Source organism: Macrobrachium nipponense, chromosome 38, assembly GCF_015104395.2.
Source record: "Macrobrachium nipponense isolate FS-2020 chromosome 38, ASM1510439v2, whole genome shotgun sequence".
In the NCBI taxonomy this organism is placed as follows: domain Eukaryota; kingdom Metazoa; phylum Arthropoda; class Malacostraca; order Decapoda; family Palaemonidae; genus Macrobrachium; species Macrobrachium nipponense.
The window spans coordinates 5,735,258-5,757,465 of NC_061098.1; the positions used below are offsets into that span (position 1 = coordinate 5,735,258).

General features: G+C 39.5%; 1 protein-coding gene across 2 annotated transcripts in view; it reads right to left on the minus strand.

Moving 5' to 3' along the window:
- Positions 1 to 6,422: 6,422 nt before the first annotated feature.
- LOC135209865 (uncharacterized) overlaps positions 6,423 to 22,208 on the minus strand; it is a 29,491-nt gene continuing 13,705 nt past the window's right edge. The window contains exons 6-9 of one of the 2 annotated variants that reach the window (XM_064242623.1): positions 21,862 to 21,956; positions 20,098 to 20,187; positions 19,232 to 19,395; positions 6,423 to 6,886 (exon numbers count right to left, since the gene is read on the minus strand). In XM_064242623.1, coding sequence (XP_064098693.1) covers positions 6,494 to 6,886; positions 19,232 to 19,395; positions 20,098 to 20,187; positions 21,862 to 21,956 — 742 coding nt within the window. In that variant the 3' untranslated portion in view covers positions 6,423 to 6,493. The remainder of the gene's footprint in view (positions 6,887 to 19,231; positions 19,396 to 20,097; positions 20,188 to 21,861; positions 21,957 to 22,208) is intronic. The other variant, XM_064242624.1, reaches the window with a different exon arrangement.

Below are 22,208 nucleotides of genomic sequence, written 5' to 3' on the forward strand. Positions count from 1 at the left end.
TCTAACTAATTTAATTTTTTCCTGGTTCCATTTTCAGTTCTCATTTCTTTTAAAAGCCCAATTCTTTGTGAGCCCTATGAGATTATCAGTATGACTTAGTGGCCTCATTGAACTACTTTTTAATAATAATGGTACTAAAATGTCATCGAGACATTCTAACAAAGGTAGAGGAGTTTTTACTTGTGGATTAAGAAATTATTGATCCCTTCCTCTTGTAGGAAGAAGAAGAAGGGGAAGTCTAGGGTTTCTTGCTATAAGTCCCAACAAACTTCATGTAAGTCCTCTCCTGTCTTGAAGTAAAGCAGGGGTTCTCAGTCACCTACAGTTGATCAATCCACCTCTTGGTAGGGAAGGTACTTGCCACCCCGCACCAGCATAGCATAATTAGACAAGAGGACTGCTTTCGACTCTTTCAGGCAATGTCTGTAGGGATTACATGTTGATGAGCCAGTTAGTTTCTCTTGCTCTGTGCAAGCTCAATCTTGGGACCAAGTGAACTTAGTTGCTTGGATCACCACTTCTGCTCATGCCTTTAAAGATACACAAGAAGTGTGTGCAACCTGTTCATTTTGTGCGTGTTTAGTCTTCGCAGTAATTGCACAGATAACTGGTTAGCCTCTTTCCCTTGTGCCTCATTTGGGGCATACCTGGGTAAAGCCAGCACTGCCTACTTGCTCAAGGCATGTGCAATCTCTGGAGCATGTATGTATCAAGTACAGTCATTCTAGGAATAGGTTTCCCATAAGCTCTTCCTCCACTTGTGCTTGTGGTTTGCTGTGTGCTTGGGAGTAAGTGGGCAAAGCAGGGCATGTTTCCATGCACCTTCCACTAGTTAGGCCATTACCGAGTAAAGAGAGGGTGCTAGGGTAATAGATTCAAGATCCAAACACTGTTTAGAAGGTTTGACTGATGAGTTTCATGGTACAAATCATGGTAGGAGTTCCAACCAAACACCACAAGGTCACAAATGAGCTAGGGAGCAGAAACAGAAGATACAGCCCATGCCCTTGAAGATATTATGTGTCTGGACAACTCCATTCCTCCAGGACCCCATCTAGCACTCAAGAGATTATTTCACTCTTTCTGTGGCGGAATCAAAAGCTAAGTAACAAAAGCAAGCAAACGCCCCACAGTTACGTTAATCGTACCAGCTAACAAAATTTCCCTCACTCACACTTTCCCCTTTACGTTACCTTTAACCTGCAGGACAATTGGTTCAATGAAATACCGAACACACAAAACACAAACAGGTACTCCCCTCTGGCTTCTGATACTCAGGGCTAGGCTGTGCTGTCTGCCGGATATAGGCTAGCCTACAACCAAACACAAACCAACCACCCGAGACCCACAACCCCACAACCACTCAATAACCCAACAAATCACTGCAGACGAACACCAACAGCCCGAAAGAACACGACAACCACACACGACTTCCCCCAGCACAACAACCCACCAAGACCAACACTGCCCAACCACCACTCACAGACACCGAAAATGCACCACCAACCTCTTCAACCTCACCCTCACCACAACCAGACAGACACACGCACAACAACTTCACAACCCCAAAATCTATCAAATAACACCAAACAACTGACCACCAAAGATAACTGCTGCCAAAACCAACTCTGACTTCACCAGACACCTCACTGCTTACGACTCTCGTAACGGACTTCCACTGACATACTACAGAGCGCCACAACAGACATGCTTCCGACCGCCATTTAACCACTCCCATTCATTCTTCCACCCATCTCTCTCTCTCTCTCTCTCTCTCTCTCTACACAACTTTTGGAGACGTTGTCAAATATAAACTACTATCACTTACTCCTCCATAATTCTTGACCGAAGAATAATGTGGAGGCATCCATGGAGATGGGAACGGAGTCCTGAGACTGGATAATCCACTGTACTATCACTCGGCTTGTTTTCACATCTTCAGGCTAAGGTATCTGGATCTCTCCACCTTGGTAATGTTACCAGTGCTCATGAGGAGTTTCAAAAACAGAAGTAATCAACAAATATTTTCTAGAAAAAAAAGATTAATAAATTGAGAGCTAAAGAGGAATGAAATTAATTAACTTTATATTCCAAACCGTGATTAGCCAGAGAGGGCTCTATTGGCTGGTGTATCTTACATAAAAGGAGGCTGGCTGTCTCCCTATACCTATAGGTCAAAGGTGGGCATACATATATTGTCACTCACTCATTGATTGATTTTCTAGTAACTCATTAGTTGATATTCTAGTGGTTTTTCTTCTCTTCAGAAGCAATGCATCTGGGGATATGATACTGTGAATTAAGGCTAGTTATGATTGATGAGTTTATGAAACAATGGACATTTTTGATGACCAATTTCAACCAACAATAAGGCTTAACATGTTCATATAATAATTAGTATGTAACTTAGTCGAGCATGTCTTTTCAGTGTATAATTAATATAATAATGTGTTCTGCTCCCCAGGGATTTCATCAAGTCTGCACAGAAGAGTATTTAAGCAAAAACTACATGAAAGTATTTAACTTGAGTAAGTAATTTTAAAAGGAACACTTTCAATAGAAAACATGTTTACAATTATATAATATATATGTAATAAATGTTAGAGATTTATGTGATAATTTATGCTTGTAAATGGTTACATTGTCGAAGGTCTTAAGCTGTCTGTATATTTTGTTGTTTTTTATGCTTTAGCATATGTTTTATAGCCTTTTTTTGTACAGTTGGGAATATTGCAGTTAATAATGTACAAATTTTATGAAGTTTTGTTAGATAATAAAAATTACTTTGGAATTATGTTTAAAAATTTTATTTATAAAAGTTCATATGTGAAACAGTAGTATTACTTAGATCACCATCTTTACAAGTCTCAGAGTTCTCAATATTTTTGTGGCAAGACTAAATATAATGGCCCAAAAGTTTAATTAAACTTAACTTTTATGAAGTAATATCTGTTATTACTTTTAAATGACATGCATACCATATAGATTTAAAAATTATATTGTCAAAATAAAAATGTGGCATTATTAATAAAAAAAAACCCAATGCAGACTGATATAAAAAGTGCTAAAATAAAGTTTATTAAAGCTTCAAATACTGTTACAGAACTCATCAGATGAGTTTATTCATTTTGTGGCCTTACAACTTATATCACACAAAAGGCAATATATATATAAAAAAATGCTACATGTTACTTACCTCAAAAGCTAACACATTACTCTAGTACATACTATATACATGTATCGTGATGTTTATGACATTGAATACAAGTCTTGTATTTCTTAGCATACAAATGCATATCCTACAAGTGCTTTTATCTGCAGGAGGAGCATACAATAAATAGGCTATTCAAAACTGATGCAAATTACCTGTGAGTACAGAGCTAATCTAGTCAAAAGAGCTAACTCAGAAAGGGGGAATGAGAGACCACTGTCTAACTTATAGCTTACAAATCACTGTCATTTTATAGGAATACCTTTAGTGGGTGTTGAGAGATGGGCCTTCATGCAAAAGACTAACATATACACTGTTCAATAGGAAAAGTAATTAAACATTAAGTATGTGCTGTATCATTATACAAGAATAGGCACCAGCCCCCATAGCATACATACATACATGTGGTACTACGTATGTAAACATTTTAACCTAGAATAACAAAAAATAAAGCAGAGGTTATTATAACAAGGTATAGTACTGTAATTGTCTGAATCATTGCTCATGGGCAGAAGGGATGAAATTGATAGTCAAAGTACTGCAGTACCTTCTAGATTTATTAGGCTGCTCTCCTCTTGATGTTGAGTAGATTAAACATTGGCCTGTTTCTAGGATACCCTCATAACTGGAGCACTTTACATGTTCTCCCAAAATTCCTATCTATATTTTTTTCCTTGTTTCCAATCCTTTAAAATATTGTGGGTAGCTGGAATGCAAATTTCCACCTCCATACTAACTGCAGAAGAAATGCTTATTGAGGAAGACCCTAAAGAAGCAGTGCACTGGAGAACATCTGACACTTTATGGAAGGTGAAAAGCACACTTGGCGAGACAGCGTTTGGGAGTCTGCAGTACTTCACTAGAGCCATCCTAAATATGTGTGATGGATGAAGGAATCAACAGCAGACATTGGAGTATTGGAGGTTTATTTCTTAGGGCAATGAGAACGTGTGCCCCTTGCAAGATAGAGCAAGAAATAATTACATCGATAAAAGCTTCGATGCATTAGCATACCCGGAATGGTTCAGAAAAAGGGCACTCAACAAGCTAGAAAAATATTTTACAGAGCGAATGTAGAGTACATGGAATAAAGAAAACAAGAAAATAGTTGCCCTCCCTTTTATGCCTAAAATGAAGAAACAAATCACTTCAAAAATGAAAGAAAGTCAATATAAATTTGTATATACCTTGATAATACCTTAAAAAACAAAGTATGTAAAAATAAATTGGAAGGAGAAGACAGTAATACAGATGATGTAGCGGGGGTATAACATTAACTCAATTGCAATAATTGTGGAGACAGATATGTGGGGAATCGGTAGGGGAATAAGGACTAGAGTCCAAGAACATAGAAGGGCAGTACAGCTTAACTCTCAGGGGAGTGCTATAGCTAGACATTGTTGGGAAAATGACCATAGGATGGATTTCAAAACAGTAGGCTTATATACAAAAGCACAAAATTAGTCACAGGAGGGTAGTAGAAGGTCACTTATCAGAGAGATTAAAGTAATTGAAGGAAACAAAGGTTTTACCTCAGAAGATCCCATAAGCCGAGCTTTGATATTAATAGAAGCTAAGATTGACCCTGCTGACCTGGAGATTAGGTTTCCTGCCCAACAGACTTTTGGTGACCACACCCTTACCACAGGTGGATCCCATTGACCATCAGCTCAGGATATCAGAGCGACAAGAGGGGATTGGCAAACCTCTCAAGAAAACCAGAACAGCCATCGCATAAATGACAGCACAACGAGAAGAAGTTCCAGAAGACTGCTGGGCCTTGACCCAGGCTAACATCCCAAACATCTCTTGAGAATTGGGCCACAGAAGGGCCCTGAAAGTACTCAAGGTGTGGAGTAAAACTAAATGTAAATACTTAGTAGTAAACAAGTTACAAATTGAATTTGTGGGTTTCTTTTTCAATACCCAAGAATTATAATTTAGTAGGACAAATTTGCTAATGGTCATTAACAGAAAGTGTTCAATGACAGAAAAATCACTTATATTTTCCTATATTTTGGTGGATTTGAAATTACAAGTGTCTCAATAAATGCTTGTCCCACTGGCAAGTTAATCTTTATCTTTTCAAAGAATTCCAACTTATCTTTTTTTTTTTTGTTCACATAAAGCCAGCACTGAGAGTGCTGATTAATTAGCTCAGTGGTCTAGCAAAACTATTTTATGAAAAATAAATGTTCACATTAAGCAACTTTCATTGTATAACATGTCCCCCTTTTCTGTAAACAAAACTTGGTTTGCAATGGCCACTGCCCCCTTAATAGCTGACAATCACTATTCTACACTTCAAAAGCTTTAAAAATATCTATTTTCTGTACCTTTGGCAGATAAAAGCATGTGTAATATGATAAGGCTAATAACTTTTATGACCACACAATTCAACATAATACTAGTATACCCTTAAACATATCACAAATTAACCCTCTTGAGATGTTTAAAACAACTTTATACTATAAAAATCATTCACAAGCAATAAAAGAAAAACATTGTTGTGTCCATAGCCAGTCTGTGTGTGCATTGCTATGGACAATCTTGTGACCACCATAACGCTCAAAGGGTTACAATAGTACTGTTGTTTGAGATCAAAGTTCATGTTCACGACTAAATTTCATTACCTTTGTCACAGTCTTAAAAGCATACCTTTCCCTGTGCAAACCCTTAAGTATATCTTCAGAACTGTAAGTTCAAACAAAAAGATGCAATGTATATTTGGAGAAGAATATTACTTGAAAAGTATTCTTATGTAGTGCACAGCATAATTGAGCTCCACATAACTTTTGTGCTAACCCCACACACTCAATGCAGTGTTGTAGAACTAATTACAAAAAAATTAATATTTACAAAATCTTCCCATATATAAAGAACCATTTAACTGTGCAGTTGGAATGATAATAATATTGTATATGAATTAAATGTATATCACTTCTCAACAAAGGAATATATCAAATTTCTTCTTGTGGTTCTTGGTCAATCCTTATATACTATGAATATCCCTGAGTATTTGCAGGTTTGCTTTTTCTCCAGTAATATGTAGTATATAGTTCATAAAATGTAATAAAATAATCTATGGTCAATTGATTGAGCAATACTCATACTACCATTAACATAACTACTCAAGACCGATTTAGACTAAAGGACTACAGGCTACATACTGATTAATTATGATTACAAAACCATTCACATATCCCAGAATCTACTTCCCACAAATACTACCAGAGACTAACTGTATATACTTTTCAAACCATTTTTAGATATGAAGGTATACTAAAGATACTTTGTAATTAAAAAGAGAGCAGCACTTGATATGCTGCTCATCAAGTATACCATATTCATGACTACACTCTCTGAATCAAATACTTCGTTCCTGATAAACCAACTTGATAGATTCTTGAAAAACCTACCATTCATCAAATTCTTTGTGGATGGAGTTATATTCAAACATTCTTCTTCTGTAAAACAGCTGGATGACATTCCTTCAGTAATTTGTGCAGTAAAATATCTGACACCTATATAAAGAATCAGATTTGTAGCTAATAAAATGCCTGACATACCTGGATATGAGTTCACAAACAGTGAAACAACAAAATTCTGGACAACACCAGCTATTCCATAAATTACGATGAGCAAAATAAAACCAACATATACTTCTGTGACCATCTGAAAAAGAAAGTTATATTTCAAATTAGTGTTTGAGTTTCCATTTTATTCCACACATTTGAAGCATTTAAGTATCAAAAGTGCAAAATTAATTAGCCTAGAATATGTACTATTTAATATTGTAGCATTATTGAAATTTACTGCTGTACCTGGTAGAGTACAACATAAAAGAAACAATAATATTCATGCAAAATATTCTGTAGTTCATTACATATTCTATCTGCAATTTTTAGTTTTAGATTGTGACAGTTAAAAAATATACAAAATAATGACTTCATACAATATTGTTAAAATGTTATTGTTAGTATACAATAAGGTTTTGTACATACTTACTGGCAGAGATATACTTAGCTTTACGTCTCTGACGTCACGACAGAATTCAAAACTTGCGGCACACGACAGGTAGGTCAGGTGATCTACCTTACCCGCCGCTGGGTGGCGGCTGTAAGAACCAATCTCCCTTTCCAGCCAGAATTTTTCCTTCCACCTGTCTCCTGAGGGGAGGCTGGGCGGGCCATCAATCGTATATATCTGCCAGGTAAGTATGTACAAAACCTTATTGTATACTAACAATAACATTTTTGTACATGAACTTTTCCTGTCAGATATATACTTAGCTGATTACACACCCTTGGTGGAGGGAAAGAGACAGCAATCTAAATATGGAAAAAAGGGGAAAACAACACTAGTTGTAGGATGTAAACACAACTTGGTTCTTACCTGTTTAGGCAAAAGACTTCGTAGTTACTGTCTATGAGTCTGCGTTGCCTTAAGAGCTTCAGCGAGGGCGTGACCTACAGCTGACAGACTCTTTGGGGCTATCAAAGGGATTTGGTTATCCGCTTACTTGATAGAATCCGAGCAGGATCTGTCAACGGGGATTCGCCCACTTATGACAGAACCTAACCACTATCATTACAAGGAGCTCATAAACTCATAAACCGATCACCTAACCAATCTAATCATTGTTAGCACTACGAAATGAAAAACATGCCTACCCGCATGTTCTTTCAAACAACCAAAAACTTACAACCTAACAAGGGGAAAAAATATATACCACTAAGGATATGTCTCAGCTCCCTGCCCCAGCACCGAATCCGCCGATACGTACGGGCCTAACCCGAAGCACTTTTCATACGTAATTTTGACGTCTCTCAGATAGTGGTTTGCAAAGACTGAGTTGCAACGCCAGAATGTTGCCTTCATAATATTACTCAGGGGATATGTTTTTGCTAAAAGTCAATGACGGTGGCAATAGCTCTTACCTCATGAGCTTTGACCTTAAGAACTTTGAATTGACTTTCATCACATATCGCATGCGCTTCTTTCACCAGGCTTCTGATAAAGAAAGAAAGCGCATTCTTCGACAGTGTCCTCCTTGGATCCCTTACAGAGCACCAAAGGTTGACATCATTGCCCTTAAGTTTTTTCTTTCTCTGTAGATAAAACTTTAAACTTCGTACTGGGGCCAAAGCGACCTCTCTGCTTCCTTCCTCGCCTACTAATGTAGACAAGCCTTGGACTGCAAAGCTCCTAGGCCAAGGATTTGAGGGGTTCTCGTTCTTAGCCAAGAACGAAGGTAGGAACGAACAGATAGCTGCATCTCCTCTGAATCCCACATTCCTTCTAGTGCATGGAGTTCACTAACCCTCTTTGTGGAAGCCAATGCCATGAGAAAAATTGTCTTCTTCGTGAGGTCTCTAAACGAGGCAGACTGAGGCGGTTCGAACTTAGTGGACCTCAGGTAACGTAGCACTACATCCAGATTCCAACTCGGAATCCCTGGAGAAAACCTTCTTGGATGTTTCAAATGATCTTATTAGATCATGAAGGTCCTTATCTTCTGAATGTTTAAGTTTTAAGTTTCTGTGTCTAAACACTGCAGATAGCATGCTACGATAGCCTTTAATGGTTGAAACGCCAATCCACTTTCTTCCCTAAGGAAAAGTAAGAAGTCTGCTATTTGGGTCACAGAGGTACTGGAAGAGGAAAAGTGATGGTTCCTACACCATCGCCGAAAGACGTCCCACTTCGATTGGTAGACTCTAAGGGTAGAAGGCCTTCTTGCTACTGCGATAGCCGTTGCAACTCTTGCAGAAAAGCCTCTCGTTCTGACCAAACTTTTGACAGTCTGAAGCCAGTCCAGATCTAGAGCGGGGAGGTTTTTTTGATACCTCTCGAATTAGGGGTTGTCGGCAGATCGTCCTCTGTGGTAATGTTCTCGGAAGATCTTACTAACCATTCCAGGTACCTCTGTGAACCATACTTGTGCGGGCCAGAACGGGGCTACCAGCGTCATCCTTGCTGCTCCGATCTGCAAATTTCTTTAGAGTCTCTCCCAGTATCTTGAATGGAGGAAAAGCATACATGTCTAGACCCTTCCAATCTAGTAGAAAAGTGTCTATCGACACTGCCCTCGGGTCCGATATCGGAGAGCAGTAGTTGGCTATCCTCGCATTCTTGGCTGTGGCGAAGAGGTCTATATGAGGCTTGCCCCCCAAAGCTTCCACAGGTCCTGGCAAACATCCTGTGCAAGAGTCCACTCTGCAGGCAGGACTTGATCTTTCCTGCTTAGGAGGTCTGCTCTGACGTTCTTTTCTCCCTGTACGAACCTGGTAAGGAGACAAATCTTCCTTTGCTCTGCCCAAAGCAGAAGTTCTTTTTGCTGTTTCGTACAGGGAGAAAGAGTGAGTCCCCCCCTGCTTCCTGATGTAAGCCAGGGCCGTGGTGTTGTCCGAGTTGATCTGTACTGCTGAAGCTAGGACGTGGGGCTCGAAAGCTTTCAAAGCTAGCCAAACCGCCATCAGCCCTCCTTCTTGTTGATGTGCCAGGTCACCTGTTCCTTCTTCCAGGTGCCTGACACTTCTCTTGAGCCGAGCGTTGCTCCCCAACCTGTTTCCGAGGCGTCGAATACAACACTTGGTTGGGGTTCGGAATGTGAAGGGACATCCCTTCTGCAAACCTGAGAGGGTTGGCCCACCAAGAGAGGTCCTTCTTGATTTCCCTTGAGATCTCAAAGGAGAACCTAGGTTTTGCGAACGACACCTCCAGTTTTGAGTGAAAGAACTGGAGAGGTCTGAGGTGGCAAACCTTCCTAGAGAAAAAAGGAATTGCTCCAACGAGGAGAGTGTCCCCAAACAAACTCATCCACTCCCCTCGCTGTGGCATACGTCTTTCTCTAGGAAGGCTTTGACTTTCTCTGACCCTCGGGCTATCTTTCTGGAGACGGAAAAGCCCGAAAATCCAGAGAAGCCATCCGAATCCCCAGATAGATACGATCTTGACTGGGGATCAACTGAGACTTTTGAAAGTTCACCAAAAGTCCCAGAGAACTTGCCATGAAAAGGGTCTTTTGTAGGTCCTCCAAACATCTTTTCTGCGACTTGGCTCTGATTAGCCAGTCGTCCCAAGTAAAGGGACACTCTGACTCCCTCCAAATGTAGCCATCTTGCTACATTTTTCATTATTAGGCCTGTGAAGACCTGAGGGGCTGTTGAAAAGGCCGAAGCACAAAGCCCTGAACTGGAATATCCTTCCTCCCATCATGAACCTGAGGTATTTCCTTGAAGAAGGATGGATAGGCACATGGAAGTAAGCGTCCTGAAGATCTAGGACACCATCCGTCCCCTGGCCGAAGGGCCGCCAACACTGAGGATGTCGTTCTCCATGGCGAACTTCCTCTTTCTACAAAAGAAATTCAGGGCGCTTACATCCAGAACCGGTCTCCATCCTCCTGAGGCTTTTGGAACTAGAAAAAGGCGGTTGTAAAAACCCCTGAGCAAGGGTCGCTCACTAGCTCTATAGCCTCTTTCTCGAACATTTGTTCCACTGCTTGTAAAGCAAGGCTCATGATGGGATCCCTGTACCTGGCCACCAACTCCCTCAGAGTCGTTGTCAACGGTGGTCTTTCCGTAAAGGGAATCAGGTATCCTTTCCGGATAATCGAGAGGGACCAGTTGTCCGCTCCTCTCTTTGCCCAGGCTTCCGAGAATCTTAGAAGCCTGGCACCTACTGGTGTTTGGAGGACTACTTCCCTACTTCTTGGCTCTGGAAGAGCGTGAGAAGGATCTACCTCTCTTGAAGGTCTATTACCTCTCAAGGTAGAGGCTCTAGAAGGAGGGCCCCCTCGAAAGGGCTCCTGTCTAGCTGGAGTCCTCCTCTTCGTCTTCGTCTGGAAGGAGGTCCTAGGCTTCCGTGCCGACTGCGCGAGCATGTCCTGAGTCGCCTTCGCAGAGATAGATCCTGAGATGTCCTGGATTATCTTCTTCGGAAATAGCAGAGGCGAGAGCTGCGAATACAGAAGCGAGGCTCTTTGAGCATGCGAAACAGACTTAGTCAGAAAAGAGCAGAAGACTGATCTCTTCTTAAGGATCCCTGCTCCAAACATGGAGGCTATTTCGCTCGATCCATCTCTAACTGCTTTAGCAATGGACGTTAGAACACTGTTGAGATCTTCTGGCGAAATAGCATCCGGGTTCTGAGTCTTCTTACCAAGACCCCCAAAGACCAGTCAAGGAAGTTGAAGACTTCCAAGACTCTAAACATTCCCTTCAACAGGTGGTCAAGCTCGTTCATAGCCCAGGTAGTCTTAGCAGACAAAAGAGCCGAGCGTCGTGCTGCATCTACCAGTGAAGAAGAAGTCCGCATCCGCCGATGAAGGAAGACCCAGGCCTAGGGGTTCTCCAGACTCGTACCAAAAACCCTAGTCCTGCCCGTAAAGCTTGGAAGGAGGGAAAAGAAAACACAAGTCTTCCCTTTCTCTTCCTTAGAAAGCAGCCAATCACCAAAACCTCTCAAAGCCTTCTTCATTGAGATGGTTGGCTTCATCCTCACACAAGAGGAAACTTTCGTCTTCTTCGAAGTCGAGAATAAAGAGAGAGGAGACGGAGGAGCGACGGGAGTAAGGGAGTCTCCAAACTCTTCGAAGAAGGAGATCTGTAAGGATCTTATAGGACGAAACTGACGAGTCCTTCACCAAATCCTCTTCTGAAGGTTCAACTTCATCCACTGAAGAACCCTCCGCTTCTTTACGAGGGGCAGTTAGCCTTCTCTAAAGAAGTGCGTCTGTCTAGAGAGTGTCTAGAAGCAGTCTGGCGCCTATCAGGGGAAGCCAAAGTTTTCTGGAGAGCTCCTCTCGAATGAGTCCTTCCTACTCTGATGAGTGCGTGCTCTGTGATCCTTAATCCTACTCCTAGAATCCCGGGCTTCAAAGGGAGCGCCTGACTAGAGAGGAGAGCCTACTATGCTCAAGGCGCTAACAGGATCCATGCGCCTGTTCAAAGGAGAGCGGCTGCCAGGCGAGCTGCGCCTACCATGAGGCGAACGCCTACTAGGCTCTTGGCGCCTACTTACAGGAGAGCGAAGCCCTGGAGAAGGTCGCCTACTAGGAGACTGGCGTCTACCATGCTCCACAAACTTCGATCCAGACTTGTGTGTCTCTTCAAAAGGTAATCTGCCAGAAGAGACATATCTTTCAGGCTCTACACGAACCTGTCCCCGAACAGAGCGGCTAATAGGAGAGCCGCGCCTATCAGGAGAAAAGCGCCTATTCTTCCGCACCGCGCTTGGGAGCGGGAGAGCGTCTACTTGGGGAGTAGCGCCTACTAGGCTCAAAGAAGGCGCCTAACAAAGGGCGAGATCCTGTCTCTTGAATCCATTAAGGAGTAGGCTCTCTTATCCGGAGAATGAAGGATCTTCGGAAAGGAGCGAGGAAGACGAGGCTGTACGCCTGTCTTTAGAACGAGCGCCTACTAGGCGCTAGATCCCGGTTTCTACTGGAGAAATGTAGTCACCAGGAGAAAGCTTCTTGGGCGATTGACGCCTGGAAGACGACAAGCTCTGCCGAGGGAAGAGCGCCTCCTCCATCCGCTGATACAGGAGAGAGAACCGACTCTGACTGAGAAGGTAACACAGGCGAAGGAATCCTAGACTTTCTTGACAGGGAGAGAGACGTCTTTGCCGACGCGTTCCTCCTGCCAAGGAGCCCCGCCGCCAGCGCCGAAATCTGCTGCTTGCAGCCCAGCAAGAATTCGAGCTGGAGAATCTTGCAAAATCCTCCACCGGAGAAGAGGCTCGAAGCCTACTAATGAGGCGAGAACTCCTGCTCCATCCTGGGTTTCTTGATCTCTACTTCCGGCTCTTCTGGAAAAACTTCCGGGCTGGAAGGAAAGGCGCCAGGAGCCTTCCAGGCTCTCTTCAGCGTCGCGAAGAATCCGAGGCGCTCCCATCCTCTTCTAGGCGAAGGTGAGGAAGAAGAAGAGAAGCATTGGCGCAATACCTCCTTCTTCGCGCGAACAAGGGCAGCCTGGGTTAGGAACCATCAGGATCTACCGAGGGGACGCCTGATCGGTGGGAGTTCTCCCTAACCTTCCTGCGGCTGTTGACTTTCCTCCTCCACTGGGGACTGGGAGTCTGGAAGAGGTCTAGGCCTGGAAGCATTAAGGAGCCGATCAGACGCACCCTCCACTGCACTGGGGTCACTGCACAATTCACCTTCACTACTCTTACCTTGCAACGAACGAATCTTCTTTTCCATGCTAAGGATCGTGGCTCTCATGGTTGCCACTTCCGTAGTCATATCCTTAGGTTCGATGCAGGGCGCAGGAGCTGAAACTGGAGAAGTTCTAATGCTACAACAGGATTTTCTTCTACCTCGCTAATACGAGACTTACTAGAACTCCTAGACGAAGCCTTTCTCACCCGTCTTTCTCTAACTTCCTCAAGTAGGAAGAAAGAGCCTTCCATTCACCCTCATCCAACTTCTCACACTCATTACACGGGTTAACAAAAGAACATTCTTTCCCTCTACATTTAAAGCGAAACTGTGTGAGGATCTACCGTAGCTTTCGGTAGTCTCACCTTGCATTCATCCAAAGAGCACACCCTAAACATAGAAGATTTCTTAACCTCTAACTCCAGACATCTTGAAATTCAACAGAAAAATCCAAATCATATCCAAAAACCATCCACAAATGCGTTATGCCAAGCCAACAAGATCAGGTACTTCACCGAAAGTCAGTCCAAATAAATCCACGGCAACGAGAATCGAATAAAGCTGTCAGGAGGTAACAACCACAGGTGTAGTTGTCGTCACCTGGCGACAGAAAAATTCTGGCTGAAAAAGGGAGATTGGTTTCTTACAGCCGCCACCCAGCGGCGGGTAAGGTAGATCACCTGACCTACCTGTCGCGTGTGCCGCGAGTTTTGAATTCTGTCGTGACGTCAGAGACGTAAAGCTAAGTATATATCTGACAGGAAAGTTCATGTACAAAATGCTGTTTTATTAAGTTAAAAAAACACAAATAAAGCAATGAGAAGTTAAAGGAAAGATTACAGTTTTATTACACATTATTATGACCTTTTCATATACTAGTCATACTGGATAAATAATTGCTATAACTGGACGAAATCTTATTTTTAATCATATATCTGTTTGTATTTTAATGCAAGAGCAGATGGAACAAGCAATTTAATTTTTAATTAACCCCTGTTATACTGTATTACTATTATTCAAAATAAGGCCCCCAAATATTCCACTATAGAAGGTGCCTAGAAAAAAATTAACTTTCAAGGCAAATTCCCACAGGATAAAATGTTAAAAATGAAAATAAAGGAAAGTCAACATGTAATATATTTCAATACCACAAAAGTATTTTCATACAAACCTATTACATAATTATGGATATGTGCCATATTGTGTTTTAAAACATTCTGTGTATTGATTAATAAACAACAGGCTCATTTTAAGGAAACTGTATGATAGACAGCAAGATTCGGGTATCTGGGAGGCATGTATGCAGTACATGATGAATGGGTTTGTTCTAAAAACTATATTATTTTTTTTCATCATAATCCCATTAATCACATAGCAAATTTCATACTTAGATGAAAGGCTAAGATGGTAGGTCAAAAGGGACAGTCCAATACCATGGAATTTAAAGCAAGGTGCTCATTTCAGGTATATGTCTTCTGTATGAAAAACCAGAATGCATACTCTCCTGACTACATCTTTCAGCAGTGCCAAGAATGAACAGTGAAGATGTGAATGAATTTGTAACTTCTTCTCCAATGGTAGCATGATAAGATTCAAGATACTTCAGAAGGAGTTCAAAATCTATGAGTTTCTTTCTATACCAAATGAGTTTCTTCTTCCTATACCAAATGGACATTGATCATATGGCAACAATACCCTTAAAGTATGTAATTGGTCCTTTGCTGGTAAAGCCTCATAGCTCCATGAAAAGCAAGCACTACTGTCCTTGTAGGAGATGGAATACAAGGAAGGATACAGTGGCATACCTTGATGGTGTCTGCTGCATATACCGTATATACTCGCATATTATGCGACTTTTGAAACCTAATTTTGAAGCTAATTTTAAAGGGGTCGTATCATACACGCGGTATAAAATTAGCGTACCGTCTATGCTTTCCCAAATCGGCAGATCGCGATAGTTACTACCGGAGAAAAACAGTAGATCTTTTAAAAAGTTATATATGCTTTACTTGTACTTCACTATATCCAATAATATTGTATACATTCTCACATTACTATTGTATTTTAAAATACAAAAGAGCGATCGTGCGCCATTTGCATTATTTTGGTTTATACAACATGTTTAACTGTTCTAGACTAACCATCTATAATTTCCAAATCAGTTGATTAAGGCACAACACCGAAGGATTTTTTTACTTTTTGTTTTTTCTTTTACTCAGTAAAAGGAACATTTGTTACTTGAACTATTATTTTCATTTTAGGATACGCAGGTAAGTGAAAATTTATTAAAGTAAAAAAAAATGCATAAAATTAATAAACTAAAATCCTCCGTGTCCGTATCATCAAATACTGCTCTGAATTCTTTGACATCAAGGCAGTCATCGTATTCATCATCTTCCAGATCTTTGATCATTTCATCTTTATCACCTGCATCTTCGTATAGGACATCGTCAATTCATATGGAAAGTATAGTCTTGTCACCGTGGCGAGCTCTCTCGCGTGGCTTTTAAAGATCTGCCCTTATGCTAATTTTACAAAAACAATAACTGCCCGTGTGTGACAGACCTTTGAATGTCCTTGAGACAAACCCCGAGGCTATAATTATAAGATTATAAGGGGTTTTCATTCCCAGGTACTTTAATCTCCTTCCTATTCGGCCCTGCTCTCTCTCTCTCTCTCTCTCCTAAATCTTACAGCTGTCCAAGCGAGAGCTTTTTTTATGGGACAACATAGGCCTGCATTTCGCATTTTCCATACCTATTTATTTTGTATACGATTGCCCTTTCTCGGCTGTGAAGTTGATGTCTATCCATGGTTGTGAGATGACCAGGAATAACTTGTAAGTCGGTGTCAAAGTCACTCCACACTTCAGTCAGGCCAAAACTTTGCCATATCACATTCAAGCAATATTCAGTCATTGTTTCCTATCTATTATTTTCTCAGAGAGAGAGAGAGAGAGAGAGAGAGAGGAGAGAGAGAGAGAGAGAGAGAGACGAGAGAGAGAGAGAGAGAGAGAGAGAGAGTCTGGTCTGTATACAATTGTTTATTTTCTCACTCGTTAACTTACTGTTATGCTTTATTTCATATTTCCTTGCTCACCAATTTATTCTATACCTACGATATTAAGAAATCAAGATATGTGTAGAAGGGAGAACTGCCTCCAGACTGTACAGTCAGTATGGATTTAAACGGACGTGGAACTGGTTGAAATATTCGCAACAGCACCAAAATGAGATGCCCTGTTGATAGAAAATCTGACTCCGTTTCTTGTTATTGCATAAAAAAAACTTTATCAATCGTGAACCTACGTAATTTATTTAGAATTCTGCGTAACGGAAAAGATAATATTTGATATCTGTAATGGGAGAAATGGTTTTATCTCTTTTGTTGTTATAAATTTGGCAGATATGCGATCAAACACGTGGTAGACCAAAACAGCCCAGCCGAGAGCTCCGCTCATTTTGTAAATACTATTGTTTGGCGTGCTAGGCTTACCCAATTCATTTGGGTGTGCGCTGCAGCTGCTGCTACTGCTACTCAAATAATCACATTTTTTTTACTAATCCCAAGAGTTGACCATGGAAAATCCCAAGATTAACCAAAAATCCCAAGATCATAAAAGCACACACATCATCGTTAGCTTCCCGTGTGTTACGTGTAAACGTTCATTCTAAGAAATTCACAGAGATATAACTAACACCTGATTGGCTGGTTGGTAGCCATGGAGATCTGTTATCCAATGACTGCCTTCTGCTTCTGTTCTTTATAGACATGCCGTGGATGACACTAGGTTTGAACGTTACCATGTTCGTGATTTTCTGACTGCTGACGGCAAAATTACTCTATAATTTTCTTTATATAATTATTTCTTCATAAGAAAACAATAATATAATATGATCATTTTAACTTTAATGTATAGTGGTATGAAAATACCAGTGTGTCGTAGCGGATGCGTCATCAATAATAGTGGTATGAAAATACCACAGTGTGTTGTAGCGATAACGTAATCACAAAGTACAAATCCTTTCCCCGGACCATCCTAAAAAATTTTACGACTCTTCAACTGCAAGATCGATATGGTGAAATATATTATAGATCATACTTATTATTGAAATTCACAAGTTGAACTGCAAAAACATTATTAGATTTTGATTGTTATGTACATATATTTTTGGGTTTTACGGAATGTTTGTTTTGAAAATAATAGCTATTAGTGAACATATGATATTAATTGTCCCACTATTTTATTATAGGTGATCTTAATTATCTCACATTCAGTATTATATTAATATTTATTTAAATAAACTGTAATTAATAAATAACAATAATGAAAACATAAAGGAAAAAATGTTTTTGCTGCAGTAGTGATGTTTGTTTGATTATGCATCTGACCTCACATTTCCGAAATTGAAAAATTCCAAAAACCGAAATATCGGAATGTGTGTGTACTGCACATTTTTTTAAACACGCACACAATGGCTACACATTTACTGATACCCGTTGGTGAAAGACTCAAATTACAGTATTTATTTCTGAGAGAGAGAGAGAGAGAGAGAGAGGAGAGAGAGCGGAGAGAGAGACGAGAGAGAGAGAGAGAGAGAGAGAGACGAATGATTTAGGACTCCAAGGCGTGTTATTTTTACAATTATTTTATTATCTTGGTATTCTTTTTTAATCTTGAGATCTTCCATTCAATTCTCGAGATTAGTAAGAAAATTACCGTAACTTCACTAGCAGCAGCACACATCTGAACGACTCGGCCATTAGCATGCTAAACCACCAACCTTATGAAACTGACCTCGAAAAAGGAACTCGCATGATACATGAGATACATGACAAAACCACTGTTTATTGGTGAAAATTTTGGGGTCGCATGATATGCGAGATCGCACGTTACTCGAGTATATACGGTATACATTCAGGAAGGATACACTACTGTTATTGCTTTTTTCACAAAAGAAAAAGCAGAACACTCTCCAAAGTTCCAGTGTAATATTTTAAGATCTTTTCCAATGTCCCCACTCAGAAAGATATCTATATACTAGTGGTAATGGAAGAGGGATCCTGTTACAAAGGTTTTCTTACATAATGCCTGTGTAGACATTGGCAAATAGGAACCCTAATGCAATCCCACTGCCACTCTGTATAAAAAGTTATAGAGCAGATGTCTTCTCTGGAGGTTGAAGACGCCTACTTGGTGTATGGGCTCTAGCAGGGTTTCAGGGATGTGTATGAGCGATCATTCTTTTACACATCCTAGGAACATCTTTGAAGGCACTGCTAGAGGCATTAACCATGAAGGTCCCCTTCATCACCCAAAGAGGACATCTATATTTCAAAAGAGTAATGGTTTTAATATGCACTGGGTTCACCATTATGGGGCTACAGTTTCCAATTTTGCCACAGGTGTTCAGTTTATAAGAACAGCGTGTATAAAAGTACTAAACCTGCAGCTTTAGATCAAAAACTAATTTTAAATGTATATGCATATGGAATTAACAACTTTATACAATGTACCAAAAATAATTATTAGGTTGAACCTGCATATGAATGAAGAATAAGTGGTCAATGCACAAATTCTTTAGTATCGTAACTTCCCTTATCACAAATTATAGCCAGGCTTTTCTTCTCATACCCTGGATGCCTTTAAAAATGTGCATTATTACCTAATTCATCCTCTTAATTGTACCGACTGTTAACCCACAATATATAGTAAAAGTGGCAATGATTCTTCATGAGACTCAACAGCGAATATGATCAAAATCTATAGAGTAATGCTGGAGTAGAGACAGCTTACCCCTTGAATGAATTCTAATGTAACCTATATAAATTAAAACTATAAAAATAATTACCAGTAATAGAAAAAATAAAGAAAGCACAGCAGCCGAGACATAGACAATTTTCCGACAATTATAAAAGGACTGTAATGGAGGAACAAGTACTACTTGTTGAACAATCAGTACTGTAGCTGTCACCAGTCCAACAGTATTTTGATTTCCAACCCTCCTCAGTAAATCTGAAAGAGCAAGGAACAGCTTCAGTATTCATATTGCAATTAAACTTGTTAAAAACTCCTAATATCCCTTCCTAGACTTGACTGAACAGTCCCTACAAACTAGTTTACTTCCTAAAATTATACATACAGTAACATTAAAATGACAGCTGAGTTAAAAACATGTACATATAAATATATACAAAATATCTGTAAAATTTTTATCAACATCAGAATCATGTTCACAGCAAGTATATTTTAATAGCCAGTAACATTTTATACTGAGGACACATACATGGTGTCCCATACAAAATAAAGATTAAAAACCATAATATAAAATTTTAAAAATATAGACAATTGGCATGAAACATAAAAAAAAACATTACTTCATTTAATTATTGATGACAAGGGCACAAATCAAATCTATGAATTTGGAGGGTCAAGCACACAACAACATATTGATAAGGTTAGCATTCTCAAATGACAATTGCATCCCAAAGCAACATTAGGGATTGGGAACAAATTGTGAATATGTAAAAGTTTCATTAACTCTTTGCAAGAATGATTATATTTCAAATATATAAAAGTCTTCAATATGGAAACATAGCACTTTACTCTGGTATGGTTAGCCCGTAAATTTTTTGCTCCTTTTGATTCCTTGGAGATACTGTAACAAAAAAATAATAATAATAATATAATGAACAAAAATACTTTCAAATTACTTACATTGAAATCTTGGCAACAAGAAAGCCACTGGGATACTGAAGAATAATTTGATCAGAAGTGACTTGAAGAAACTGATCTCATGTTGGTGATCTGTGATATTAAGAAAAGAATTAACAAACACACGAGGCTTTTATGTGAAAAAATAATTAAACAATATGTGGCAAGTTTCAAATCTTGAAACCCTCAATTTTACTGCACTCCACACTGGGTTGTTTGTCGTTACTGAGTCTGCTGAACCAGATTAATGAACTCAACACAAATGTTCCCCTTCCCACAAAAGCATTTTGTTCTTAAATCACTCCACATCATTTTCTCTCATTTGCGATATTCGCAAATTGTAACATCCTAACCTGCATGACTTTTCCTTTTGTTCCAATTCATCTATTGATTAATAAAAAGAATATAAGTTTGTTTTTCAGCATGTTGATTACAGCAATGGAGGCGTATGTGTTGATCTACAAAAGATAACTTTTTAATACAAAAGCATTGTGAAGGAGATAGTTACAGGAGTAGGCAAAGTGTGTTGGTCACTAACCCAAAATCTAACACTATAACTAATACAGCTGTTAACCACTAAGCATGATCCATCACCAAGAGGAATTGGGAGTTAAAGTAATCATGTTCTAAAATTAACAAAACCAATGAGTACAATTATTGGACACTTACAAGTTTCCCAAAGGATTCAACAAAAAGCTGAAGAGGTTAGACACCAATGGGAGAAGAGTGCAAAGGTAATATACCTGGAAGTTGAAGGGGCTACATATCTCTCAAACAGGGAAAATTTGCTATTTTAATCTTTTTTTAAATCTTGATTTTTTATTTCTGTGTTTTGGATTCATCATGCAAATGGTACTAAGGCAGTCCCCGGTTTACGACGGTCTCGGTTTATGACGTTCCGAGGTTACGACGCTTTTCAATTATATTCATCACACATTATTTCCAGGGTTACGACGCTTACAGCGCTCATCTGGCAGATGAAAGATGACACCAAAAATACAAAATAATCAATTATTTGAAGGTTTTTTTGATGAAAAATGCCATGAGAATGCAGTTTACATAGTTTTTCAATGCACCCAAAGAAAGAATTAAAAGTAAGGTTTTCTTAGGATTTTTGACGATGTTCCGGCTTACAACAATTTTCGGCTTACGACGTGTCTCAAGAACGGAACCCCCGTCGTAACCCGGGAACTGCCTGTACTACATATTAACAAAAAGATAGCACCCTTACTAATTGCAAAACAAAAATTAGATATGAAAAGAAAGTACTGGTAAATTTTCTTGTATTCTGATTTTATAGTATAGAAGGGACTCCTCTTACATTATGAAACACTATCCACCTTGCTAAGGAAACCCACTTCTGGAACCACTTTCCAAAAAGATTCCTTTTTACCTCTCTAAGATTGTTTTAACTTATACCCAACTTGACCCTATTCATTCTTTTTACTACTTCACGATTGTAAGCCCCTATACAACTGACATTCCATAAAACAAAATATAACACATCAACAGTTCCAAGTAAGCAATATCATCCCACTAAAGCAGATGGGAAAGAATTTCCATTGAGGTCACTGAACGTGGAAAGGCACTGTTTTAGGATTCGTATAGGTTAAGGGCATACATCCTTAAGCAAGCACCATGGTACAGTAAATGCAATTCAACCTTTTCAGCACTTATGCTCTACAATTTTACATTGTTATGGCACATGATTAATTAGACGTTCTGAAGTGAAGTAATCCAGATTTTGTTAACTAGTAGTATACTTACATGCATCTTTCCTATGGTTAGTATGGAACAGGTACAGTACACCAACCAAAACCACGAAACTGCTAAAAGTCATTATCTGATAGCTAAGAGTAAACCTGATAAAAACAATTATTAATTAGTATAACATATTCTATGTAACTTATCATTTTTAAGCTGAATAACCTGAAGTTTTTGTACACAATTTGGTACTTTTGAAGCTTCAAAAAAATTCAAACGTTTACAATAAAAGTTCAAAGCAAATTCACCTTACTGTTTCTACATAGATGTATGAGCACAACAACAAAACTGAATTTATATCTTTAAAATTTAAATACAGTATTAAATTTTATGCTACAATACTGTATTCT